The sequence below is a fragment of the Salvia miltiorrhiza genome, unplaced genomic scaffold, assembly GCF_028751815.1.
Source record: "Salvia miltiorrhiza cultivar Shanhuang (shh) unplaced genomic scaffold, IMPLAD_Smil_shh original_scaffold_326, whole genome shotgun sequence".
Lineage (NCBI taxonomy): Eukaryota > Viridiplantae > Streptophyta > Magnoliopsida > Lamiales > Lamiaceae > Salvia > Salvia miltiorrhiza.
In genome coordinates this window covers 390,058-414,780 of record NW_026651527.1, presented here as the reverse complement: position 1 = coordinate 414,780, position 24,723 = coordinate 390,058, and the positions used below count along the sequence as shown (strand labels likewise).

The 24,723-nt window shown below is 32.7% G+C and overlaps 4 protein-coding genes across 8 annotated transcripts in view; 2 read left to right on the top strand and 2 right to left on the bottom strand.

The window, feature by feature from the left end:
- Positions 1-24,723, top strand: part of LOC131004105 (pectin acetylesterase 8-like) — a 121,234-nt gene that overhangs the window by 55,905 nt on the left and 40,606 nt on the right. The window contains exons 1-3 of one of the 3 annotated variants that reach the window (XM_057930708.1): positions 20,327-20,423; positions 20,466-20,530; positions 21,656-21,789. In XM_057930708.1, the coding sequence (XP_057786691.1) occupies positions 20,487-20,530; positions 21,656-21,789 (178 nt within the window). In that variant the 5' untranslated portion in view covers positions 20,327-20,423; positions 20,466-20,486. Of the gene's footprint in view, positions 1-20,326; positions 20,424-20,465; positions 20,531-20,655; positions 21,425-21,655; positions 21,790-24,723 lie in introns of those variants that run through there. The other 2 variants (XM_057930709.1, XM_057930713.1) reach the window with 2 other exon arrangements.
- Positions 5,842-7,852, bottom strand: LOC131004108 (mediator of RNA polymerase II transcription subunit 31-like). 3 transcript variants are annotated; one of them, XM_057930717.1, is made up of 3 exons: positions 7,687-7,852; positions 7,521-7,618; positions 5,842-6,080 (listed from the first exon to the last, which is right to left on the bottom strand). In XM_057930717.1, exons 1-3 carry the CDS (start codon positions 7,728-7,730, stop codon positions 5,977-5,979), a joined length of 246 nt encoding a protein of 81 aa, XP_057786700.1. In that variant the 5' UTR covers positions 7,731-7,852; the 3' UTR covers positions 5,842-5,976. The 3 variants fall into 3 exon arrangements, 2 of the variants coding, with proteins under 2 accessions (XP_057786700.1, XP_057786701.1); XM_057930718.1 differs by having other exon boundaries at positions 5,842-6,077; positions 7,687-7,851; XR_009094907.1 differs by lacking the exon at positions 5,842-6,080 and adding an exon at positions 6,099-6,361 and having other exon boundaries at positions 7,687-7,845.
- LOC131004131 (uncharacterized) lies at positions 12,811-13,650 on the top strand. The gene is made up of 2 exons (XM_057930742.1): positions 12,811-13,057; positions 13,199-13,650. Exons 1-2 carry the CDS (start codon positions 12,811-12,813, stop codon positions 13,648-13,650), a joined length of 699 nt encoding a protein of 232 aa, XP_057786725.1.
- LOC131004107 (pectin acetylesterase 8-like) lies at positions 22,342-24,133 on the bottom strand. Its single transcript, XM_057930716.1, has 7 exons — positions 24,110-24,133; positions 23,734-24,012; positions 23,560-23,613; positions 23,374-23,451; positions 23,081-23,192; positions 22,859-22,998; positions 22,342-22,491 (listed from the first exon to the last, which is right to left on the bottom strand). The coding sequence occupies exons 3-7, from the start codon at positions 23,572-23,574 to the stop codon at positions 22,384-22,386; spliced, it is 453 nt and encodes a 150-aa protein (XP_057786699.1). The 5' UTR covers positions 23,575-23,613; positions 23,734-24,012; positions 24,110-24,133; the 3' UTR covers positions 22,342-22,383.

The following is a 24,723-nucleotide window of genomic DNA, read 5'->3' as shown; positions in this document are numbered from 1 at the left end:
TCAATTAGAATTTTGACCTTGAGTAGAGCTTCATCCCAATGTATAGACTCACACTATGTAGTTGTCACAATAAGAACTTATTTTATCACGATAAGCACAACAATGACTAGAATGACTAGTATCACAAGCAAGAATACCAGATATGCAATTCTGAGGACGGAATTTTTTTTTAAGGAGGGAGGAATGTAATATCCCGTTTACCCAAGATAAATTTAGAATTTATTTTGAACTGAGAAGTCAGGATGATTCACGCCGGATATAAAGAAAATGAATTTATTTTAATTCCAACAAAAGTGATTTAAAAAAAAAAAAAACATTTGTAAATTTAGTTATTAAATTTATGTGCGTCGCATATTTATTTAATTTAGCATTCAAAACATTTTCACGAGCTTTTAGTCAGCAAACCCTGAAGAATTATTACAGTTTTCATAGTACAACCCGGAAGATTTTTATTTTATTTTATTTTACTCCCACTACTCCCACCCATTTTTTTTTAAGCTTTCATCTTCCATCCTTTTCCACCTCCATGATTAACATCACCATCAAAAGCCTTCCTTTACACATCCTTTTCCACCTCCATGATTAACATCACTACACCCACACCCACCTAACATCCCACTACACCCACCTAACATCTCACTACACGTTAATATATTCACTACCTCTCAATTGTATCAGCTAAGGGAAGCTTTCTCATTTACTCTGTTTCAAATAAACACATCTAAGAAGATATTTCGACCACTGGACTTCAAGAAATTTCATCTCCTTGACTCACAGAAACTACCGAGCTCAACCACCACCTTAAGGTTTCATTTCTTTCAAACATGTTATCATTTCATTCAAATTCACAGCATGCTTTATTTGTGCTTATTGTGCATACTGAATCAGAAAACAAGAAATAGAATTTATATTAAGCTTCAATTCATGATGTATGAGATACATGTTTCGATCATTCACAGTGAGACACCCACTTCGATTCATCTCTAAGACAATCCCAACTCAATCAAGCAAAGAAACACACAGCATACGTTCATTGCACTATTTCAATATATATATTTGTATATGCACATGAATAGAGTTTACATACATTGGAGTGATTTTCATGAACTGTTTTTGTTGAGGTTAATAAAGAAGAGAGAGAGTGGTTGTTGTGTGTGTGAAATTCGAGTCGAGGACAGGGGGGAAGCCGAATGGTGGTGACTGGTGTGTCGGCGGCAGCAGCAGTTTTCATTGCTGTTCACCGCCGCTGCAGTCGCCGTTCGGAGAAAGAGGAGGGGGATATGTGCTGTGAGGTGTGGTTTTGGTGCAGAGGGAGGCAGGGCACGGCGGCGGTGCCGCTGCTGCCCGGCCACGGCTGGAAAAAGAGAAAGGTCGGAGTTTTGAGGGAGGAGCGGTGGCGGCTGGGGCTGCTATCGCTGGAGGAGAAGAGAGTTTGTCGAGGGAGACGCGTCTTGATCTGTGTGTGTGGCAGCGCTGCGTCGTTGCCAGAAATTGAGAGGAGCCGTGATTGGGGCTAGAGCTCAGACGGCGGAGGCCCTCACTGTCGCCGTTATGGGTCAGAGAGGAAGCGGAGAGCAGAGGGTTAAGGGAGATGAGGCGGTGACCGTGACAGCGGTTGCTGCCGCCGAGAGAGAGGGAGAAGAGGAGGGGCGGCGTGTGTTGGTTTGTGTGTGTGGCGGCAACCTTGAGTGAAATAGAGTCGAGGGAGTTGGGAGAGGGGTGGCCGGCGGCGTTCGTCGCAGGAGGAGGAGCTCTGGCGGCGAGGTTTTGAGAGAGAGACGAGTAGAAGAAGAAATGAGAGTGAAGGTGTGTGTACGTGAGGTGTGCGGCTGATGGGGGGAAGAAAAAGAGGTGGAATGTTGGGCTAGGGCTTGGATGTTGGGCCATTACATTGGGCCGGGTTTTATTTAATTATGTTGGGCTCCTTATTTGGGCTTTGTTTCATTGGGCCGAGATTTGCTTTATTTTCAGATGGGCCAATGTTTATTTAATTCTTTGGGCCCTAAATTTATTCATTTGGGTCAGTTTTATTTTAAAACTTTGGGCTGTCTTGATTAATTAAATTAATTGAGCTGCCCCATTTTAATTAATTGAACTATTAATTAGTTTAATTAATTTATTTCAAAGACTAGTTTTCATAATAATATTAAATTATTATTATGTGCATATCTTAAGTAATTTTTTTATTATATGCCAAGCATGACATGGAATTGCATTTATTTTTGCAATAAGAGTATTTATGATTTAATTGGTTTTATTTAATTATTTAAGAAAATCGAGTAAGGATATTGTTGGTGTCCTTAACTCAAGAATTTAGTTTTCAATTATTTATTTACTAAATTTTGAAAACCCGGCTAAGTGAATCATAGAATATTAAGCACTACACCATGACTTAAGATTAGCTTCACGAGACCTATTAAGAATAGAATTTCTTGTAGGCTTTGTGACCAGGGGGATTAGCGCTGCTTTCCCAAGACAGGTTTATATCTGATTATGATCTTCAGGCTTTGCCTATCCAGGTGGGCTTACTTTCCAAATGTACAAAGTATGATTGAGTTATTAAGCTCTAAATGTTTCAATGAAATGCAAATTGTTTATTTAATGTAATGAAAACTGTTTATCCAATAAAATGTTTATGTGCACTCTGCTCTGTTTAAGGCTCGCAATTCATGGATCGATCGAGGTTCTCTTATGGCATAACACGTTATTTGAGAATTGTGTACACTTGTTAGTTGTTTCGGTGGGTTGATCTCCATCGGGCACTAATTCATGTAAGAGGCGTTATAAGGGTGCTTGGCTGGATGTGTTCCGGAGCATGTATCATGTAAGGCCTGCCTGGGTAGCGTCCCGAGGTCAATTCAACTTGTCTGAGTTACGTCCTCAGGGCAAGTGCAATGGGAGAAATGGATCCGTCGGTGGCTAGAGGTCCGGGATCACAGCGAGTAACAGAAAGGGAGTGTGACATGTGCGCACAAATGAAAAATGTTTTAACATGCTTAGAAGTTATTTCATTTTAAAACCTTCTAAGTCATGTCAAGTATAATTGGATAAACTGCTCTTACGAAAATATGAAATGTTTATGAAAATGCATGCCCACTAAGTACATTAGTACTTAGCCCAAAAATACTTTCAAATGTTTTCAGGTTGGCTGGCTGGTGCTGACGGGACGGAGCTGAGGCTAGAGTTAAAATTCATATGTTAGACTTCCGCTGTAGCAATTACTCTTATACATCTTTTGTTTTCTCAACTTACGATGACTTCATGTCGAGCTTAAATTTGAAATTCTAGTTTTATGCTAATGAATGTTGGTTGTCAGAAACATGAAACAAAACTTGTGATCCAAAGGGGCATAGCCCGACTTTCTATCCTATTTTGGGTTTTAACGAGGTATTTCCCTTGTTTATTTTTATGAATTATTCACACCTCGATTATATTTATTCCTTCAAGAATTGGGATATGACATTCACACTTCTTTTCTTGAAACCGTGGCGGGACTGAATGATAATCCGACAAGAGGATTATTCATTAATTCTTGCTACATTCATGATTTTGTTAACCTCCAATCCAATTGGCAAGGAACACCCACTTTGCAGAATAAGGCAAGTTCTATGATTTTATTTGCATTTTCGTCTTAATTAATTATCCAGTGTTCTTGCCTCTTGATTAAGATTATGAATTAATTATCCACATTTGACTTGTTTACTTTTTTATGGCTAACTAAAATAATTAAGTGCGTTTTTTGGCTGTGTATAAAGAGTTCATGTAGAACTAATATTGGGGATATATAGTATGGGATACTATTTTATATTTTTGACTAGGATGTCTTATATATGTTTGATATCAATATTATAAATATGCTTTATAAATAAATTATGATAAGCAAATGAAAATTTGTTGGTAGTTTAATATACTCCATTAATTTGTGGTAGAAATGTGAAATTATGGTATTGTTTAATCTATATAATTAGAATTTGTATCACGTATCATACCTAGAAAATAGTATACATAATTCGAAGAATTTGTAAATTATACATATAGAGCATTGTTTTATAAAGGTCTCATATTTTTAAACAAACCTGATATTAAAGTGTTATATATAGGTATATTATACGCTCTAATCACTTCGAACAAACAAGTATTATAAAATTCCAAAACTCCATATAACAGTTTTCTCCAAAAATAATTAGTTGGGCGTACATTTTTCGGTGTAACATATACAAGGTTTTAATTTATCCGGTGCTTACATGTATATTAATTTATGATCTCTTTTTTTCTTTTTTGGTGATATGCAGACAGTCCAACAAGCCTTTGGAGACTGGTATTTTGAAAGAAGCAGTGTTCAACTCATAGACACTCAACATCCATATCCTATTAATTGCAATACGCAAATTGTTTAAACAATGCTCCCTTCGTTTCACAATATGATACTTATTCAAAGAAGAAGAAGGGAGAAGTCATGTAGCGAATGATGTATTTATGTCGCCACCATCACTTTTATTTTCATAATTTCTACTAGCTCCGTTTCTTATTAAGTGTCCACAACTTAAAAATTACACGTACCAATAAAATAAGAAAATTTACATTTGTAACATTATTAATTATTATGATAGATGCATAATTCCTAAAATGATGAAATGAAAAGAATGTGATATACTCTCAAAATTTGAAACGGAACATTAATTAGGTTATTGAAGAAAGGAGAGAGTATATTATTCAACACTTCAATTCATTTAATTACATGAAACGTAAATGTAAGTTTCGTCCGTTAAATGTCATCTTTGGTCAAATGACTGTAATTAAGAAGTCATATATATATATATATATATATATATATATATAGGTGGAAACAAATTAAAGTAGTAAAATTAAACATGAGTTCCAAATTGAAGAATGTGGTAAGTATTTTGGTTGTAGTAAGTGGAATATTGGTTATTTCGACGGAATCCTACGATGCAACTTGTATTAAGGATATTACAGCAGAATGTAGGAGTGAGGTTCATGAAGCGTTGTGCCAAGACGTAGCTGCTCCAGTAAACGTAACTGGTTGTTGCCCTTACATTAACGACGTGATTTCATTTGACTGCTACATGCACGTACTTGTTAAAGAAGCTTTGAATCTACACCTTTGCGATGATCGGGCCAAACTACTCCGTGCAAGAGGTGATCAGATTTGGCAAAGTTGCTATTTTGGTTACTAATTACTCCCTATTAATGAAAATGAGGGTTGTTCTCAATAAAATTAATATAACAAAAGTGATAATTAGGTGAGTGTCTCATGTTGTCGACTAGGGTGGATCCAATTAGAATTAAACCAAGATTTTATAAGAATTGTTAAAAAATTCTCAAGAGGTTGATCGAATTTTGTATTTTGGTTGGAAGTTTCCTCTAGATTCATACCCCAACAAACATGTGTACAATGAATTTGTTGAATAACTACATGCAAGATCCTTTATTTGGACAATAGTTTTTTTTTTTTTTTAATTACAGCAACAACAATTATTTTCAAATGGACATCCAAATGAAGCAGCCTATTGAAATGAAACGTCCAAATAAGTAAATATGGATTATTGAAGTGAAACCGATGGAGTAATTATCATAAGCAGAGAAGGGCTATATATAGGGAAGGGCTATACAAAAAACTCCCCTTACACTATAATATAAGGATAGATCTTAACCATTAAAATCTAATCTTGTACGGCTGAGATTATTACTTTCTAATTTTATTTTCTCAAATTATACTTTTTCGAATTATGATTAGTTAGACCTTTTCATTTTTTTTTTTCAAAATTCAAAATAGAATCCAGCTTTTATGATGCAACATTAATTATGTAGAATTGATAATCGCAGACAACATTAATTATATATTAAAACAAGAGAAAGTACACAACACAAGGAACTAAAGGCAAACTCAAAAGGTATTATGATGCAATATAAAATAACAGTATCCAGCTTTTACCAAACTGCTGAGTTCATCATTCATCCAACTGCTTTAGAGAATAAGCCTCCAACAAGTAGAATAATAAATAGAAAGTCTATTTCACTAGCAGCCATCATACCTAGATTCCAAGAATCATTATCTGCTAAAGAGCAACTACCAATTAGATTAATCAGTCAGTTATTCTCTCTAAAAATGTTTAAACAACTGCAGCAACATTCTATTAGTTGGAAGACATTATAAACTCAAAGCAAGAAAGTGTGAAGATAGTGAAACAACTAACAATTTGACTAGAAATAGTAAGAGATAGGTGGGAACAGTTTTGTGAAAGTAAATTACATCGATAATTACGTTAACCCCATCACTAAAGAATTTATTGTCCCAAAAGCCAGTCTTCAATCTTCATCGGTGCCATTCGACAACCAACTGTTTACAGACAATGACACAACAAACAGAATAGAGTAAATGAGAGGTGAAATTCTTCACAAGGATTGCCCCCCAATTTTTACTATTCACAACTTGTTGCAGAAATGAATTTTCTAGTGATGGAGGATAATTATTACTCCCTCCGTCCCTAAAATAAGTTCCTCTTTGGGGACGGCACGAATTTTAAGGAAAATGGTAAAGTGTATTGATAGTGAAAAAAAATATGTTATAATTAGTATTGGGAGTGGTGAAAAAGTGAAAATGTGTTATAATTAGTATTGGGAGTGGTGAAAAAGTAAAAAGTAAGAATAAATAAAATATTATTAGTGGTGGGGTAGTTGTCCAAAAATAGAAAGAAAGAAAGAGGAACTTATTTGGGGGACGTCCCAAAATGGGAAAAGAGGAACTTATTTCAGGGACGGAGGAAGTATTATTCTGATTTGAAGTATTTATAGTATTGTCCTCAACAGATCAAATTCTCCCAGTTATCTAATCTCTCCACTCAGCAGCAAGTTATAATGTACACTAGTGCACATAAACGTAGACAAACATATTAGAAATACCATGTGGTACTTTTGGTAGCACGCGTTTTTAAGAAATGTTAAGTAAGTGTGTTGTGAGTGGAATGGAGTACCACTTTCTTGTGAGTGGAGAAGTGTCCAAAAATAGAAAGTGAATGCTTTTTAGGGACGTACCAAAATGGAAAATTATGCATGTTTTTAGGGGACGGACGGAGTATTAAATTCTACCACCAAAGTCCGATGTCCAACCAAAATCAACCTAAAGCCATCAAATTATCACAATTCTAGCTTTCAATCAACGACCTTTCAAACTTACCACAATCAATCCCCCCTGTTAATATTTGGTTACAATATAGAATTTTTATACAGAAAGTCCACCTCTGAGACCTTTCCTACCATCAGATCTTCAAACTTAAGAAATGACTTATTTTCTTCAACCTGAATCCATCAAGTCAAATTACCGCCATTACAGCTCACACTACCCTAAATCAACCATCACTCGTTTATATTTTTGTTACAGCCATCGGATTTCATAGGGAACAGATCATTTCTGCAACCTTTCAACACCAAAAGAGATTGCTTCACAAGTAACCTAATTAGTTCCTATTAAATAGGGCAAGAGCGAAGGAATTACTTACAATGTATATAGGTCGGATTAGCAAGGCACTGGACAAATTCGAGCTCAAGCAAGAAGCGCTGGCGGCCATCATCTGGATCCTTGTACACGGTTTTGGGCCTGCAATCGATTTCATCAGATATTAGCCGGAAGTGAAAATTCAGAGCAAAAATAATTTTGGAGCTTACGGCGACGGAGGATTTGTTACTAATTCCATAGGATCGGACGCCATGGCTGAACTTCTAGTCGATCTGTTAGGGCTTATACAGCCTCGTCGTCTTCATTTTTTGCCTTTCTCTTTTTTGTTCTGTTTTAATTTTTCTATTTTGCGTGTGTGGTAATTGGGCTTTCAAAAGGCCCATTTAAACTCTAAAGCCCTGTTATCTATATAATATATAAAACACCAGTTTAACGTAAACTTTTTCCCACCAAATTTTCTCTTTCTTCATCTTTCTTTTTCAATTTTGCTTCTTTTTTAAAAATCATCAATTTTAATTCATAAAAATATATTCAATATGGATGTTAAACTAAAGATAACGAAAAGATCTTTAATTTGATGTAAAAAATACAAAAAATAAATTTAAAATAAATAAGTTATTATCATTTAAAGTCATAAATTTATTTCTTTTTCTCTCTCCTCTCTCCTCTCTCATCTATCATCTTCTCTCTCCTAAATCCATTCTTTTGAATTTCACGGTTATATCTTTTCCCTATTTCATTCCCTTTTCTTTATTAATTTAATTTTATTTTTATAGTATTTTTATTAGACATCATTTTTAATATTTATGCGACTAAAAAGATTAAACTTATAATTTGTTCATTTTAGAACTCTTTAGCTTAAAAGTACATTTTTAAAGGTGATATTTAGATTTGTATAAATTTATAGGAGTAAATCTTTTATATGATACATAATGATACTCATTATCATTTACTTGCTTTTGATATTTGATGATTTTTATATTTATACACAATATCAATTATATTTACTTACATTTAATATGTATATTTATTTATTTAAAATATCACTCACTTTTAATATTAGTCGTGCATCGCACGAGCGGGCGTACTAATTTTTAAAGATATGACGGAGTCAATATATAATTTGAAGCAATCGATATAATTAGCACCGGCCCATATGATTAGCCAATGCATAAAGGATTTTAACTAATACTTGTAAAATAAAATAAAATAATCTAAAAATTGCAAAAATTGAGTATTTTAAAAAGGGATATTTGTCGTAAAATACACGAACTTTCAACAAATTCTGATTTTTCCCATAATCTTTAAAATTTGAAAAAAAAAATACACAACTTTTCGATTTTTTCTGATTTTTCCCACGGGCATAAAACACTCTAAAATAGAAGTTGATTTTAGGACTTTTGACTTATATTTTTTGATACATAAGCGTAGGGAATAATAAAGGTGTCATAATAAAGCCGACGTACACGTTTAGGTATCAAAAAATCTAAGTCAAAAGTCCAAAAATCAATTTCTATTTGAGAGTGTTTTATGCTCATGGGAAAAATCAGAAAAAATCGAAAGATTGTGTATTTTTTTTCAAATTTTAAAGGTTATGAGAAAAACCAAAATTTATTGAAAATTCGTGTATTTTACGACAAATATCCCTTTTAAAAACCTAAAAATCCATATTCAAGTTTTCTCCAAAAATTAGTTAGGCGTACACTTCGGTGTAACATCAATATGCAGAATTCTCTAAACTATTTTGTAGTATAATTTTTCACAAACTTTAAATTAATTAATGTGGTGCTTGGTGTAAATTTATGATCAATTTTTTTTTTTTTGGTGATAATGCAGACAGAATAACCAGCCTTGGGAGATTGGTATTTTGAAAGAAGGAGTGTCCAACTTAGGGACGGCAGTGGATCTTGGATTCGGTCCAGATCCGTGGATTCAGATCCGTTTTTATGGATCTGGATCTCCGTTTTTATGGATCTGGATCTCAATTTTTTGGACCCGACGGATTTGGATCTCAGTTTTGACAACTCCAACAAGCCTTCAGTTTTATAATAACCATAAAAAGGAATAATTTTTCGGTTTTTTTTTTTTAATATTAATTACTAGATATTGTGATATTTATTACAATTATTTAACTCTAACAATTTATTAATGTGAAATTTATGAATTGTGTGCAATGCACTGCTAGTAAAAAAAGTTTAAATATAAATCACAATAATTATTTAAACAATTTTCTTTCTTCTTTAAGAAAGAATATGACAATAATTGACTAGAGTTTCTCGTGAAATTCTACTCCTTTTATATCTTGATAAGTCCCAATTAGTCTACAAAGAATTGTCCCGGGTAATAACTAATAAATTAAATTAAATTATTCTTGATGATATATATTTTGTAAATCCTTTATTATACAAGCAAGTTTTATATATGAACTAATGTACACTTATTATACATGCATGATGCATCTACCAGTGGGTCGAAATTAAACGTTTATACTTTATAGTAAGAAATTCTTAAGTTATCGATCAATTTTTTTATTTATGTGCCATTTTGGTCGGAAATTTCCTCTAGATATATTGATAACACACATGCGCATAATGAATTTGTTGAATAACTATAAGCACATGCAATCGATTTTTATCATCTTTTAATTAATGCTATTTCATTTGTTCTCAATGAAACAAAGCAATCTATTTTTTAATTAATGCAATCCGAACAGTAAAAACTTCAATTTGCAAGCAACAACAAGGTCTAAAAAGAAATTGTAATTATATATGTTAGCTTCTAAAAGAAAGTTTTTGATGCTTCTCAAAAAAAAAGAGTTGTTATGAAAAATTGATCCGCGGCTTTGGAAAATTAGTTTTTTTTTTCTCCCATGGTGCGCTGGAATTAGGGATGGCAGTGGATCTTGGACCCGATCCAGATCCGTGGATCCAGATCCGTTTTTAAGGATCTGGATCTCAATTTTTTGGACTCGACGAATCTGGATCTGGATCTGGATCTTAGTTTTGAAAACGGATCTGGATCTGGATCTTGAAATTTTAGATCCGGATCCGGCCCAGATCCAACCCGTGGATCCGTTTTATTTTATATATATTTTTTATATTTTATATTTAGTTTACTAATAATATTAACTAAATTAAAAATAATAAATAAATTATATTCAAAAGAATAAAAACTAAAAGTAATTAGATAAAAGTATTTTGTGTTATATTTTTCATGGTGGAAATTAAATGTTGTTGATTTTGTGATATTTTTTTAATTTAATATAAAAATAGTAGATCCATGGATTTGGACCCATGGACCCGCGGATCTGACGGATCTGGATTTGGATCCAAAATTTCCAGATCCACGGATCTGGATCTGGATCTGGTATTTGAAAACGGATCTGGATCTGGTATTGGCCAGACCCGGTCCAGATCCGGCCCGTTGCCATCCCTAGCTGGAATAGGCTATTATGCTATTTTTCAAATAATGGCATGGCTTCCAGCCTTTTTGGAAGATTTTTTTAGGATGCATTTACTTGATTGTAAATTTAAATTGAAAAATGATGAACAACAAAAGATGAAAAAATATTATTTTTTTTCATTTTTTATTATATACTGTTATAGATAAAACGATGAAAAAATATTGAAAAATATTTTCACATCACTACCCAATGATAATATATATTAATCAACATTAAAGAGAAAATGAGTGAAGAGGAGTTGCCCGAGAAAATATTACACCTTGCCTGAAGAAAATATTTTATTATAATAAACATATCAAAAATAATGAAAAAGTATATATTTTTTCTCATTTTACATCAAAGTAAATGCACCATTAATGTAAAAGAGGTATGTGACCTAGATCTTTATGCAGAAAAATCTTGAATTAATATTCAAAATTGCTTTCATTTTCATGGGTCTTTGAAAAGTTTTTGCACTTTCTCCCACTATCCTTTGCAGTTTCCTATTTTGAGAAGGCGATGATCATGATGCATGGGTAAAATTAAAATTAAACACGTAAATGTGATATGTACCTAACCAAAACGAATTTACTATTTCTCCTTTCTAGTTATAGAATTTTCAGTCATCATCACTATGATTGTAAGTTTTCAACAATTCATTTATGATAGCATAGGACTTAAATACATGCGTTATTTTGTAAGTTTCGTCACCTTGTAAGTAATAAATTATCTAACTCTCGTCAAGATGACTATATATAATTAAGAACTCATATATAACTGAAAATTAATATACCAACTCAAATTAATTTTGAAATTCAAACACGGCGACAATAATTGAGAATATCATAACTATATTCGTCGTAGTAAGTGGAATATTGGTTGTTTCGACCGAATCCTACGATGAATCTTGTGTTCAGGATATGAAGGAGTGAGGTTGATGAAGCATTATGCCAAGATCTAGCTGCTCCAGTAAACGTAACTGGTTGTTGTGATTCCTTAGGCCACGCCACCCACTATGGGGGTTCCCAAATCTATGTGGCAAAGTAAGAACCATAGTGGAGATCAATAAATGAAGTGCTAGAAAGGAAATGGGTAGCAGGAGTGGGAATCGGTTCTTGGCTGACGCGGTGAGCTCCACACTGCTTTGGGCGACGCGCGAGTAGAAAGAACACCCCCCAGCGCGCACAGCTGGAACGCGTGCCCACTGTGCGGCTGGCCAGTGAATCACACAGGCCCAAAACAGTTTCCATGCTTTTTCTTTATTCTTGTTTTCATCTTTTTCAATTTTTTTTCTTCCTTTTAATAATAGATAAATATTGGATGCTCCAAATAATTAAAAAAAATAATTTGATAAATAGTGAACTTTTTTGTCAGATAATTTTTTTGAAGAGCTTTTCGAAAAATCTGCTACTTGAATCTACAAAAAGCGGGCAAATTTTTCCAACAATCAAGTTTTTTGATTATAACGTCGAAAGAATAACGGCCAAATTTTTAACAGTCAAATTTTTTCCTATAAATAGCACAACAATTTCAGCCATTTCCTACACAACTCTTGTACTTATTTCTCAATTTTTTTGCTTCTCAAAAAATTTCAAGAACATCATGAGTGGATTTTCAAATTGGTTTGATCCTTATGGATCAAATTCTGCTTCTCAAAATTCAAGTTTCCTTTCTCAAAATTTTGATAATCATTCTCAAAATTTAGATGTTCGTTCTAATTTTTCAAATTTCTCGTGGCCAAACATGCCTAATCCTCAAATATATCCTAACAATCTCATGAGTCAATCAGCCCCTTCATTTCAATTTTCATCCCAAGGGCGTCCACCTCAGGAGTTTTCAGCCATACGAATGTCCCCCGAGTTGGTATCCCCCGCTAGGGAAGAAAGGTTTCATGCCACTACAAAAATACACAAATGCGATTAGACAGTTGGCATATGGTGGCCCAGCTGATCACTACGATGAGTACTTGCAGGTTTCTGAAACAACATGGTACGAGTGCTTGCGCCACTTCTGTCGAGGTGTTATTGAGGTTTTCGGTGCACACTACTTGAGGCGGCCAACCGTTGATGACTGTCAGCGCTTGATGGAAATGCACGAGCAGAGGCATGACTTTCCTGGAATGCTCGGGAGTTTTGATTGTATGCACTGGACATGGAAAAATTATCCAGTAGCATGAAAAGGCCAATTCACCCGTGGCGATCATGGAGTCCCAACAATTATGCTTGAGGCGGCTGCATCTCAAGATTTGTGGATCTTGCATGCTTTTTTTGGAGTTGCAGGGTCCAACAATGATATAAACGTGCTTAATCAGTCTCCACTATTCAACGACGTTCTACAAGGGCAAGCGCCTTCCATCCCATTCACCGTAAATGGCACGCAATATGACCATGGATACTACCTAACAGACGATATATATCCTGAGTGGGCAACTTTTGTCAAGAGCTTCCAACATCCTCAAGATCCAAAAAGAAGGAAGTTCAAGAAAATGCAAGAAGCTGCGAGGAAGGATGTAGAACGCGCATTTGGGGTTCTCCAACCTCCATCGCCGCTGCTACCTTCGTCCCCTGCCCTTTCAACCCTAACACCGCCTCCCTCCTTCGATTCTCTTTTCTCACTACCTGAATTGCCCTTTCCCTCTCTCTCTACCCCACACGTTCTACTACCCCCTCACTCGCAGCTCCTCTTCCTCCACCACCGCTGCCCCACCGACCCTCTCCTCCAATTCGCCTAAGCTCACCGTCTCTCTTGAGAATTACGTTGCCTATAATGCCCCCGCTAATAGTTTCTTCTACCAGAATTGCCCCCGCCCTGTCACACCTTCTGCTCCACCGCCTTCATCATTCAATTTACCTAGGGTTTTATACACCGACTGCGCCGATTTCAATGAAGAACCTCGGTCGGAAGCTGCGATTCTGACGGCAATGACAAAGAAGGAGTAAGAATGGACAGTTTGTGTATAAAATGACGACGTTTTGGTCCTAATTTAATGAATCAGCACAAGCTTGCCACATAGGTGTCACGTCAGTGCAATTAGTTACCGGAAAACGTCATTAAGGGAAAAACGAGAATCGAAATTAAATTCAAGGATTTTAACAAGAAATTTAAAGGTCAAGTGAAAAATGCGAATTCGGGGAAACTATAGGGATTTTGGCGCTATTTGCCATATATATAATGGTAAAAGTAATAATAATGATAGTGGGGTCCATGAATAGTTAAAAATGAGGTAGTTACAGTAGAAAAAATATAGGATAATTGAAAAATGAGGTAGTAAATGAGTTGACACACATATGATATCTCCTATGAATAGCACTAAAGTGGATGCTCTAAAATTGCACCTCTGCGACGATCGAGCCAATCTATTCCGTTCAAGGGGCGATTTCATTTGGAAAAGTTGCTATCTTAATTATTACGAGATTTAATGATACCAAGTGGAAGAAACAGACAGGGGATTTGTAATTTATTCATATATTGAGATAATAAATACAACATGAGTACGAATACTTGTTGTCTATCAAATAATCCTGCAAATCAACAATTTTCAAGTTTCAATTCTACGGTGCTCAAAATATTTCTAGTTTTGGGAATAGGAAATTAGTACGTATTTTCTCTATTATGGAGTTTTTCTTTTTGTTTCTTTTTTCAGCACCTTGACAAAAGAAATATATTCGTTTATTAATAAGAAGAACACAAAAACTTGAGTACAATCGGATTGACCTGCACCCAAATCCTGATTCGCATCTTGATCCGAACCCGCATCCTGATCCAAATCGTGTAAATTACACTATTCAGCTATACAAATGACACTGCCTATAATAGACACTATTCAATTATATAAATGATACTGTAATATTTTAAAACGTTATAGTGTCATATCAAATATTATAGTGTCATTTATAATCGTATAGTGTCAATTACATGAAATGTCATTTATATTTCTGAATAGTGTCAATTAAACGCAATGTTATTTACAATGTTATAGTGTTATTTATACACAATGTCATTTGTATAACAGAATAATGTCAATTACAGTCAGTGTCATTTGTATAACCGAATAGTGTCATTTACACAGTTCGGATCAGGATGCAGGTTTGGATTAGGGTGCAGATCAAGGTCTAGATGCGGGTGCAACCCAATTGTACACCCAAGACCACCTCTAAGAAGAAATACCATGTTTCCTCTCAAAAGAAAAAAGAAAAGAAAAAAAAGATACCGCATATATCACCCTTTGCTTCAATTAATTAGTCTAATAGTCGATCTATTAATTAGTTAACTAAAGCCCAAAAATTCTACTTGAATACATTAAATGTTAGATTTATATAAAAATTCTATTTGATTTCATCGCTATATCAAAAAATATATTTGTTGCTTTACCTTTCTACCAAAAGAAAAAGAATTAGATCCCAAAAATATATCTGTTGCTTCACCTCTATGTATTAATTAATTATATAACATGGTATTTATTGGAGATCCTGACAATGAACATGCCTTCAAGAAATCCTATAGGCCCATGCATGAGTGATGCCCATACCTACCTTTCTTCCTCTTTTGTGATGTCCACTCTCTCCAATGTGAAGAGGTGGATTTGTATTATTGGTGAAAATTTGCTTGACTGATTTAGATGGGTATGAGATTCAAAGATTAATTCATAACATTATTATTTTACCATTTACGTAAAAGAATGTAGAATAGTGAATTAAAGATGGGATACTGTCAAAGCTATTTTCTTTTAGGAGTGGGTCGAATATATATCTAGAGAGAGAGAGATGAGAGCATTTCAGTTGATTGACTAACTTTGGCCATTTGATTTTGATGACTTGGTCTAGTAATCTCGTAATCTCAAGGAAAAAATAAATTTGGACCAGCATTTAATCTCCTTTAATTTTAAGGTAAATATCATGAAAACTTCTGAATTATACCCGTTTTATCAAAAATACCCTAAAATTTTAGAAATGTTATCTAAACCCACCCTCATCAAACTATCAGATTTTTATCAAATATTCTCGCATATATTTTCCGGTCACCAGAAACGTGATGTGGCTCCTCGGATACCACAATGTAATTTATATTCTATTTTTTATAAAATAACATGACAAAAATGACTTCGTTTCGTACCATATCATTTTTAAAAAATCCACTATGAAATTTAAAATTCACTTCTATCGTGTTTAAAATTTATGCTAATATTATAGAAGTTATTTTTCTATCGTGTTTATTCCTAATTCTAGGTTATTAGCGTGAATTTCAAACACGATAGAAATGAATTTTAAATTCTAGAGTGATTTTTTTAAAATGATATAGTACGAAATGACATCGTTTTTGCATTGCATTTAAAAAATAGAATATAAATTACAGTGTGGCATCCGGTGAACCACATCACGTTTCTGGTGACCGAAAAATAGATGCGGGATATATTTGATAAAAACCTGATAGTTTGAGGGTTTATAGAAAATTTTGAAAGTTTCGGGATATTTTTGATGAAGTTAGTATACTTCAGGGATTTTCATGATATTTACCCTTAATTTTATAATTCATACTTCATGGACTATTTTATTCCAATAAATGAACTCGGTGTAAATTTTATCGCAATAAATAGATAATGATAATTCAATATCCAATTAATACAGATTCAAACAAAAAACACTGAGTACAAAATAATCTTTATTTTATCCCAAGATCATTTTCCGACGTCATAAAACAACAATGAGAATAAGGGTGTTAATTCACTTGTTCTCAAACGCTAGAGGTACGAAGTTGACAACAAAGAGTGCAGCTCAGTTGGCAAGATGCTTCCCCTTCAATCTTATTGATTGGAAGTTCGAATCACCAAGACGAAAAATGAAGATTCATTATTAATACTCTTTTAAGGAGGAAAAAAGAAAACAAACACTAGAGGTATGAAGTTTGGGGTGTTTATCTCTGATTGCCAATTGTGTTTATTGGCACTGAAAATTAAAAATATTTTATTTATTGGATATAAATTTTGAACGAATATAGTTTTTATCAGATATAAGATTTTGAATCAAATGGTTTATTTACTGCACGCTCTATTTTGAATCAATAGTTCTTTTAGTTAATTAATATAAAAAATTGTTTCCATTTTTTAGGTAAAAATTGTTTACGTTAAAATTGATGGTATTAAATTGGAGTTTTATTGACGAACCAAAAAAAGGAAAAGAAGACGGAAGGAACTTGCAGAATCCTATGGAACCCTTGCGAGTTCAAAACGTAAGCGAAGAATCAGGTTTCGTTAAAACCTAGCTAATGAAAACTCATTGAGAAAAACTTTAAGCAAGAAAAAAAAGATCAATAAAAAAATTGATGGTTGTAAGTATATAGGTATAAAGATCCAAAAGCACACGACGAAAACTTTTATAAATGTAAAAAAGGTCGTTATAAGTCAATTCGTGAAATTAATGCTTTGCCATTTTAGTGATTCTCTTTTCAACGTAACAAAGAATATTCTCCTATCAATGCAAAATGAAAGAATTATTAATGAGTTTTGGCAAATAAAATCATAAATTAATTTGAAATTGTAATTTAAATGTGATTTTCAAAGTGTGGCGAATTAAATCACTACATATTTAATTTTTATAATTTTTTCCCCCTAAATTTTATTCGGTCGTCGAATTATTGAGTTAGAGTTTATGTGAATTAGTTCGCCACGTAATATTCGTGTTACGACGTTGTTTGCAATAAAATTGTTGAATATTGAAAATTAAGTTGCAGACACATGATACAGTTTCTTTATAATTTGAGGAAATTTTTAATTAAAATTGTACGAAACGTCATTTAAACCTCATAAAAACGACGTCGCCTTTACTAATCCACGTAAGCTCCAATTCAGCACTCTGATGACCAAAAAAAAATTAGACAAATGGAATTGCAAAAAGTGAAAATGTGATGATTTAATTCGTCACACTTCAAAAATCATGCACATTAAAATTGCAATATGAAATTAATTCATGATTTTACTTACCAAAACGATCAATTAAAGTTATTACAAGTAAGAATGTAAATCGGGCTAACTCGTCGAGTTTTGGACTAGTTTTATCGAATTGCGGGATATTCAGATTTACAAAAATTTCGAGTTATAAATTTTTAATCCTAACTCTAAAATTTTGAATTTCGGGCTAGCCTATCGGAATAGTTGGCCTTGATTTTTTTTTTAAATAATTTAATTAATATATTTATCTTGATAATTTTTTATTTGTAACAAACAATATTTCAACATCGACTTATATAATAACTATTATGCAATTCTTATAGGATATATTTTTTTTGTCGACGTTTGTACTACGTAGATTAGTGTAATAGTATGCTTTACTAAAATATGTGAGTCAGTTCGCATTGTACGAACATATGTAAGAATTAGTATTATATAAGTATAGCAGAAATTTGATGCGCGACTCTATATGTAATTTTTCTATTTTCATTTCTTTTCTCCCAACATACGGGTCTCTTGTGTTATGTAGTAAGTATATTTCATTTGTTTTAAATTGATTAATTCATCTTTCCATATATTCATTACTTCGTGCTAAGCAATGCCCCCCCCCCCCCCCCCCCCCCCCCCCCCCCCCCCCCCCCCTCCCCCCTCTATTTTATAATGTAATTATTCATATATCTCGGTTAGTTTACGTAACATACATGGTAATTGGTGGTTATCGTCTACAATCAAATAATTCTTGTAATTCTATTAAAAATTAAGTAAGTATAACAATAAACAGATCGAATTACAGAGAATAGATTAATACATTTAATTTTCTAATGATCGAGTTTGAGGTAGCCTTCACGCCTTCAATTAGATAGATTGATAATTAACTAAGAAAACAATAAATCAACTGAAATAACAAATAAGATAATAAAACAGGATTCGGTTTCAAATAAATTCACGCTGGTCACTACTCTGATTATAGACGCAAAGATAAATTATAAAATGGACTAGGTTTCAAATAAAGTCACACTAGTCACTACTCATAATTGCCAAACCTAAATTTAATGTTTCAATAACATTAAGATAAAGAAATCGATTTAGATAAATTACACAAGAAATACAAGTAATAATTTGTCTACCAATTTATTCCTTACTATCGCCATGATAGCTTCGTCACTAATTAGCCCGATTCCAACAATTACGGATTGAGGGAACTAATTGACACTAACCTAAATTAACTTGAGATAATTAGGCTCAAAAAAATCAAATTAAAGCCCTCTGCTCAGTTAACAAATCAAATTGATCAATTAATTAATAAAAGTAATAAAAATATTCATAAATTACAAGGATGACATTAATTAGTTTATGATAATGAATACAACTCTGCGAATTTATGTTATTTTCGAGGACATTGTATTTTAAAAAGAGGTGGTCTCAAATATAACTGGGTGTACCATACAATCGGGTTGCACCCACACTTAAACTCTGATCAACATCCTGACCCGAACCCATATTCTGAGCTGAATAGTATAAATAACACTAGGTGCGGGTCAACCCGATTGTACGGTACACCTGATTATACACAAGTTTTTGTGTTTTAAAAATGCACACCATTGCTTTTGCTGATGAACACACGATATCTTGAAACTAAACCATTGCAATTAAAAAAAAAACATTTGTATCTTTCTTTTGTTATTATTACTTTTTTAGGGTCCTTTTTTTGCGAAATTTGTTATCTAGACATAGTATATACTGAGACCAGTATAAAGATTCAAACAATTAAAACCTTACTTTTTCATTAGTTGACTCTATAGCGAGTACGTACAAGACACCAATTTTTTAGACTTATTGACCAAAAAATAAAAAGTCATGTCACATAGTTTTCTTAATCATAATTTTTTTTTTCAGAAAAGTGTAGTTTGTTACGGGAATCAATGTAGAAACATTTTATGAATTTGTCTAGCTAACACCGAAACTGAGTCAAAATTCTTATCCGAAAAATTAGATTTAAAAACATTTAAATCTAATGATTTCTTGAGCTTCAATTGAGAATCGACTGACTTTGTACATATTCTTTTGCTTCTCTGCAAGCATTCATTTTCTCTCTTGGCTTCTCTCCCCATAACATCAAAGGAAACTAATGATACTAAATTTACGTCAATTCATGCATTAACTATTTCCTTGTTTGAGGAAACTATTAATTGGTTGATAGAAGGGGATAGAATCTTAATTTCCTAGTTAATTAAAACAAATAAAATGTAATGTTAATCATTTATGTCCATCAAAAATAAAGACCATCCTTTTTTTTGCTTCTGCAAAGTTAGGTTTGCAAATTTATTAGGAAAAAACAAAGAATTGCTACTTTATTTAAGGAAATCTAAATTGGGAAAACGGATGTAAAAAAGCCTAGCACAATTAATTATATTCTTACAAGTTTCTGATAGACTGCAGTCTTCTATAAATATGAGGGAGTTTTCTGCTTCAAAACACCAACATTACAAAGCTCTCCATCTCACCAAATCAATTAGTATATACCTAGAAACCTCTTCTTAATCTCTCTCTCTCTCTCTCTCTCCTTTTTTTTTTTTTTTTTTCTCTTAATCTCTCTCTCTCTCCTAATCTTGTGCTGCAACAAAATGGATCTCGGCTTCGGCTTTTTCATTGCTCTACTCTCCAAACGGTACGTATTTTTTATGATGATGATCACATTAATCTGCTACACACGTTTATTAGTTCATGCAAACTAACATTTTCGTTTCTTTTTTCTATAGTGAATCTGCGTTGTGCTTTGCTCTTCATTTTTTTAGTTTCTGCAAAATGTGGATGCATTAATTGTTTATGTTTATGTATGTTAGTCTTACTAGAGATTTTTGGGTATATCTTGGTGTATTTAATAAGAAACTATGTGGTGTTGGTATACTTTTATTCATATATAGTTCCTCTTTATCAGTTGAAGGCTGTTTTAGTAGTGAAATTTTCGACTGAATTATTTGTATTTTCATTTATTTTTACAGTTTTTCTCTTTTAAAACAAAATGGTTAATGTTATGCTTCTAAGTTCTAACCTTTTATTATTAATTTCTACAATTTTGGTACTGTGTTCAACCTCACGAGTTTTTGGGCTTTTTATTTTGCGCAATGATAATTCTTTTTTTTTTTAAACGACGCAATGATTATTCTTATATGTAATTTTTCTTTTTGAATCACACACACTTGTAATTTTCTTTATGAACAATTCAAAGTTGCAGATTTTTTTGTTTGTTTTTTTATTTATCTTGTTCATTTTCTCTCTCTTGGCTTCCCCCCCGGCCCAGAACATGCATTAACTATTTCCTTGTTTGAGGAAAGTATTGGTTGATAGAATCTTTCCTAGCCCTTATTATTGTCGTGAATTACCCAGCCCTTCTCCACCAGCCCATCTTCCTCCTTTTTCCCTTTCCTCCGTCTGCCCCCCTCTTTTCCTTCGCCTCTTCGCCGCCCCCTAATTTTGTTGAAGACATATTTCTACAATTTTGTTACTGTTCTACCTCACCAGTTTTTGGCCCTTTTATTTTGCGCAGTGATAATTCTTATATGTAATTTTTCTTTTTCAATCACACACACTCATAATTGTGCTTTGATAATTCACAGTTGCAGATTCGTTGGTTTGGTTTTTTTATTCATCTATCTTGTTTTTGTGATTATATTGAACCCTGATTCGATTTTATTTTCTTAATTTGTGCATTGTAAACGGTTTAGTTTAGTATAAGAAATGCTATCAAAAATTATACTAATAACTTACTGTTTTCTCTTTTTCCTTCCTGAAGGATGACTTATCAAAGTGAAATCATGATAACAATGCTTTATCTCCTCGTCTTGACCATATCTCGAGTCAATGGTCAAGACGCTGATCCACCACTCAATATTACATTCATCACTGATGCCATAGCAAAAGGCGCAGGTAATTATTGTTCCAATTTTCCAACAATTTTTATTACAAAATATAGTTTATAATTTTCTCATAAACAATTTTCTTTTTACATAGTTTGCTTGGATGGAAGCCCCGAGGCATACTATTTTGCTCAGGGATTCGAAGATGGAGTCGATAACTGGATCATTTATCTCCCGGTATTAACATTTATATACTATTTCCATATCAAAATATATAAGAGTATATTTTAAGTTGTTGTACGAGATTCAAGAATTAATTTAACACAAAATTTCAATAACTCATTCTATTTTTCTCATGTATCTGTTCATCTACTCCATAATTGATCAATTTAAACAATTTTATAATATTAGCCTATATAACTAGGATGGAGAAAATATGATAATATTTCTTCATAGAGGCAATTCCAATCATTGATGACATAAATAGTAAATAGACCACTAGTAATATATACAATATTCATAAATACATCAATTCGTAAGTCTAAGGCTAAAGGTCTTGGATTCGAGTCCCCTGTGGCGCGGCCTTTAAATTTTTTTTATTTAATACTGTTAATTTATATATAAAAAAATATTCATAAATACATCAATTCGTCGCGTACATTCTTTAAGTTATTTGTGTTTTGTTGCAATTAATAGGATATGGATTTAGAGTGTCAATAAGTTGAACAGTGCTTCTTTCAAAATACCAATCTCCCAAGGCTCGTTGGATTGTCTGCATATCACCAAAAAAAGAGAGATCATAAATATATAGTAAGCACCATATATTTCTCTCAAAAAAAGTAAGCACCATATAAATTAATTTTAAAGTTTGTAAAAAATACAAAATACTAGTTTAGATAATGGTGAATATTGATATTACACCTATATCGACTAAAATAATAATAATACTAATAATAATTCACCGCCAAAATAACGCACTTAATTATTTTATGTTGGCCAACACACAATTCTCAGAATTTGAAAGGATCAATATCACCATAATCATAAGTATTAATTCATGACTAAATCAATAGGCAAGATCACCGGTAAATTACTTGAGACTGATTAAAATGCAAAATAAATAAAATCATAGAACTTGCCTTATTTTGCAAAGTAGGTGTTCCTTGCCAATAAGATTGGGTGTTAATAAAGTCATGAATGTAGCATGAATTGATGAATAATCCTCTTGTCGGATTATCATCCAACCCCTCTAATGTTTTCAGAAATACGGTCTGAAAATCTGAAATCAAGTTCAAATTAAATTTTATAAACTAATTATTATGATAAAAAAAATTGAAATACTAATTATAAATTTAGATTACCCATTATGAGCTGTATTTGGTTGGCTGTGCAATTTCGAAGGCTGTCGAAATTGGTCGTGCAATTTTTCCAGCCTGCCTCATCAGGAGGATTTGGATTTACAAGATAAAATATCTGAAAAATTGATATGCGTCAAACTCAGAATATTTATTTTGAATTTAATTAATTCAATTGTTCATTTTAATTCAAATTCAATATTGTTTCCAGTCGTGCAATATATATCATTTATATTCTCTTATCTTTTCTTTTCTACATATACGTTTCTAGTATATTTTTATAAATAAAAGAACTTTACTTGATATCTATCAAAATCAGAATTTAACAGGAACATCGGCGTCAGGATATCATCGACCACATTTTCTGGAAAAAGGCACTGGGAAAAATTTTGTTTATACCCAGTTAATTAGTATTTCAAATATATTATAATTATAAAAGAAAATTAAAACTTCATATATATAATCAGGTATATATATCCACTTACCAAGCCTGGATCCATTCTTTGTGTGCATAACTCCGGCAAAAATTCGGCTAATTCCTACAAAAATAAATATGATTTTCATTCAATCAGTTAATATATAAATGTGACTTTAATTAGATAGAAATTTAAATACATACATACATATAAATATTATTGTCACATAAACAGAATCCTTACATGAAATGCTGCTATGCTAGCATAATATCCTCTGGCATTGTCTTCAGCGAGATCTTCCCTATAGTTTCAACACAAAAAATAAATATCAGTGTTCATAAAATAAAATTAATTAATTCAAATTTTGTAATAAAGTCTTAATTAGAATCTTAATTACGCCTGTATGAAGAAGCCGAAATCTGAAATGCATTTGACTCGACAAGCCGTAGGGAGAAGAGAACTGAAACGATCACAGTGTAGGATCGTGGCCAGCCCGCCAGCTGAGTCTCCGACGAGTAAAGCCTGCCATCATCATGAACATCTTAATTTGTTAAGCGAATATTAAATCATAAATTAATTTGAATGAATAAAAAATCTAGAAAAAAAATATATATCATACATTAGCAGCATTTGCCATTCCTTTAGTAGCCATGAGCTCTTCAAAAGCAGAATTTAATATTCTGCGGCCTCTTAAGTAGAGCTTTGTTTCCTATACATAATAATAAAATTGAAAATATATATCAATCTTTAACAAAAATAATTATAAATTAATTTACCGGATCGACGGCTTCGACATCTGCCATAAATGATGCACCGTCGCAGTACTGGATGTAAACCTTATTCCAGTTATAGAAATCTGAAACAAAACCAATTAATTAATTTGTAAGACGATTATTTAATGAGGTTCTTGATTGAGCTAGGCAAAGTATAGAGTAATATGCAAACATGTGCGAGCGTATATAATAATTGAATTTGAACCTCATACAATAATAGCATTTAAAGATAAACTCAATTGGTTAATTTGTAATTAATTAGTGTAATTAATCAAATTTATACTTGGATTAGTAGTTTTGTTTGGACTTTGGATGGGAAACAAAACTTTAGCATGTACATTTTTGGAAGACCCACTTCCACTTTTGATTCTGCAGAGGCAATCATCATTTGAATTGCACCATCCTCCACCCTATTAATACGAATATTAAACTCTAATTAAATAAACTAATCAAACAACAC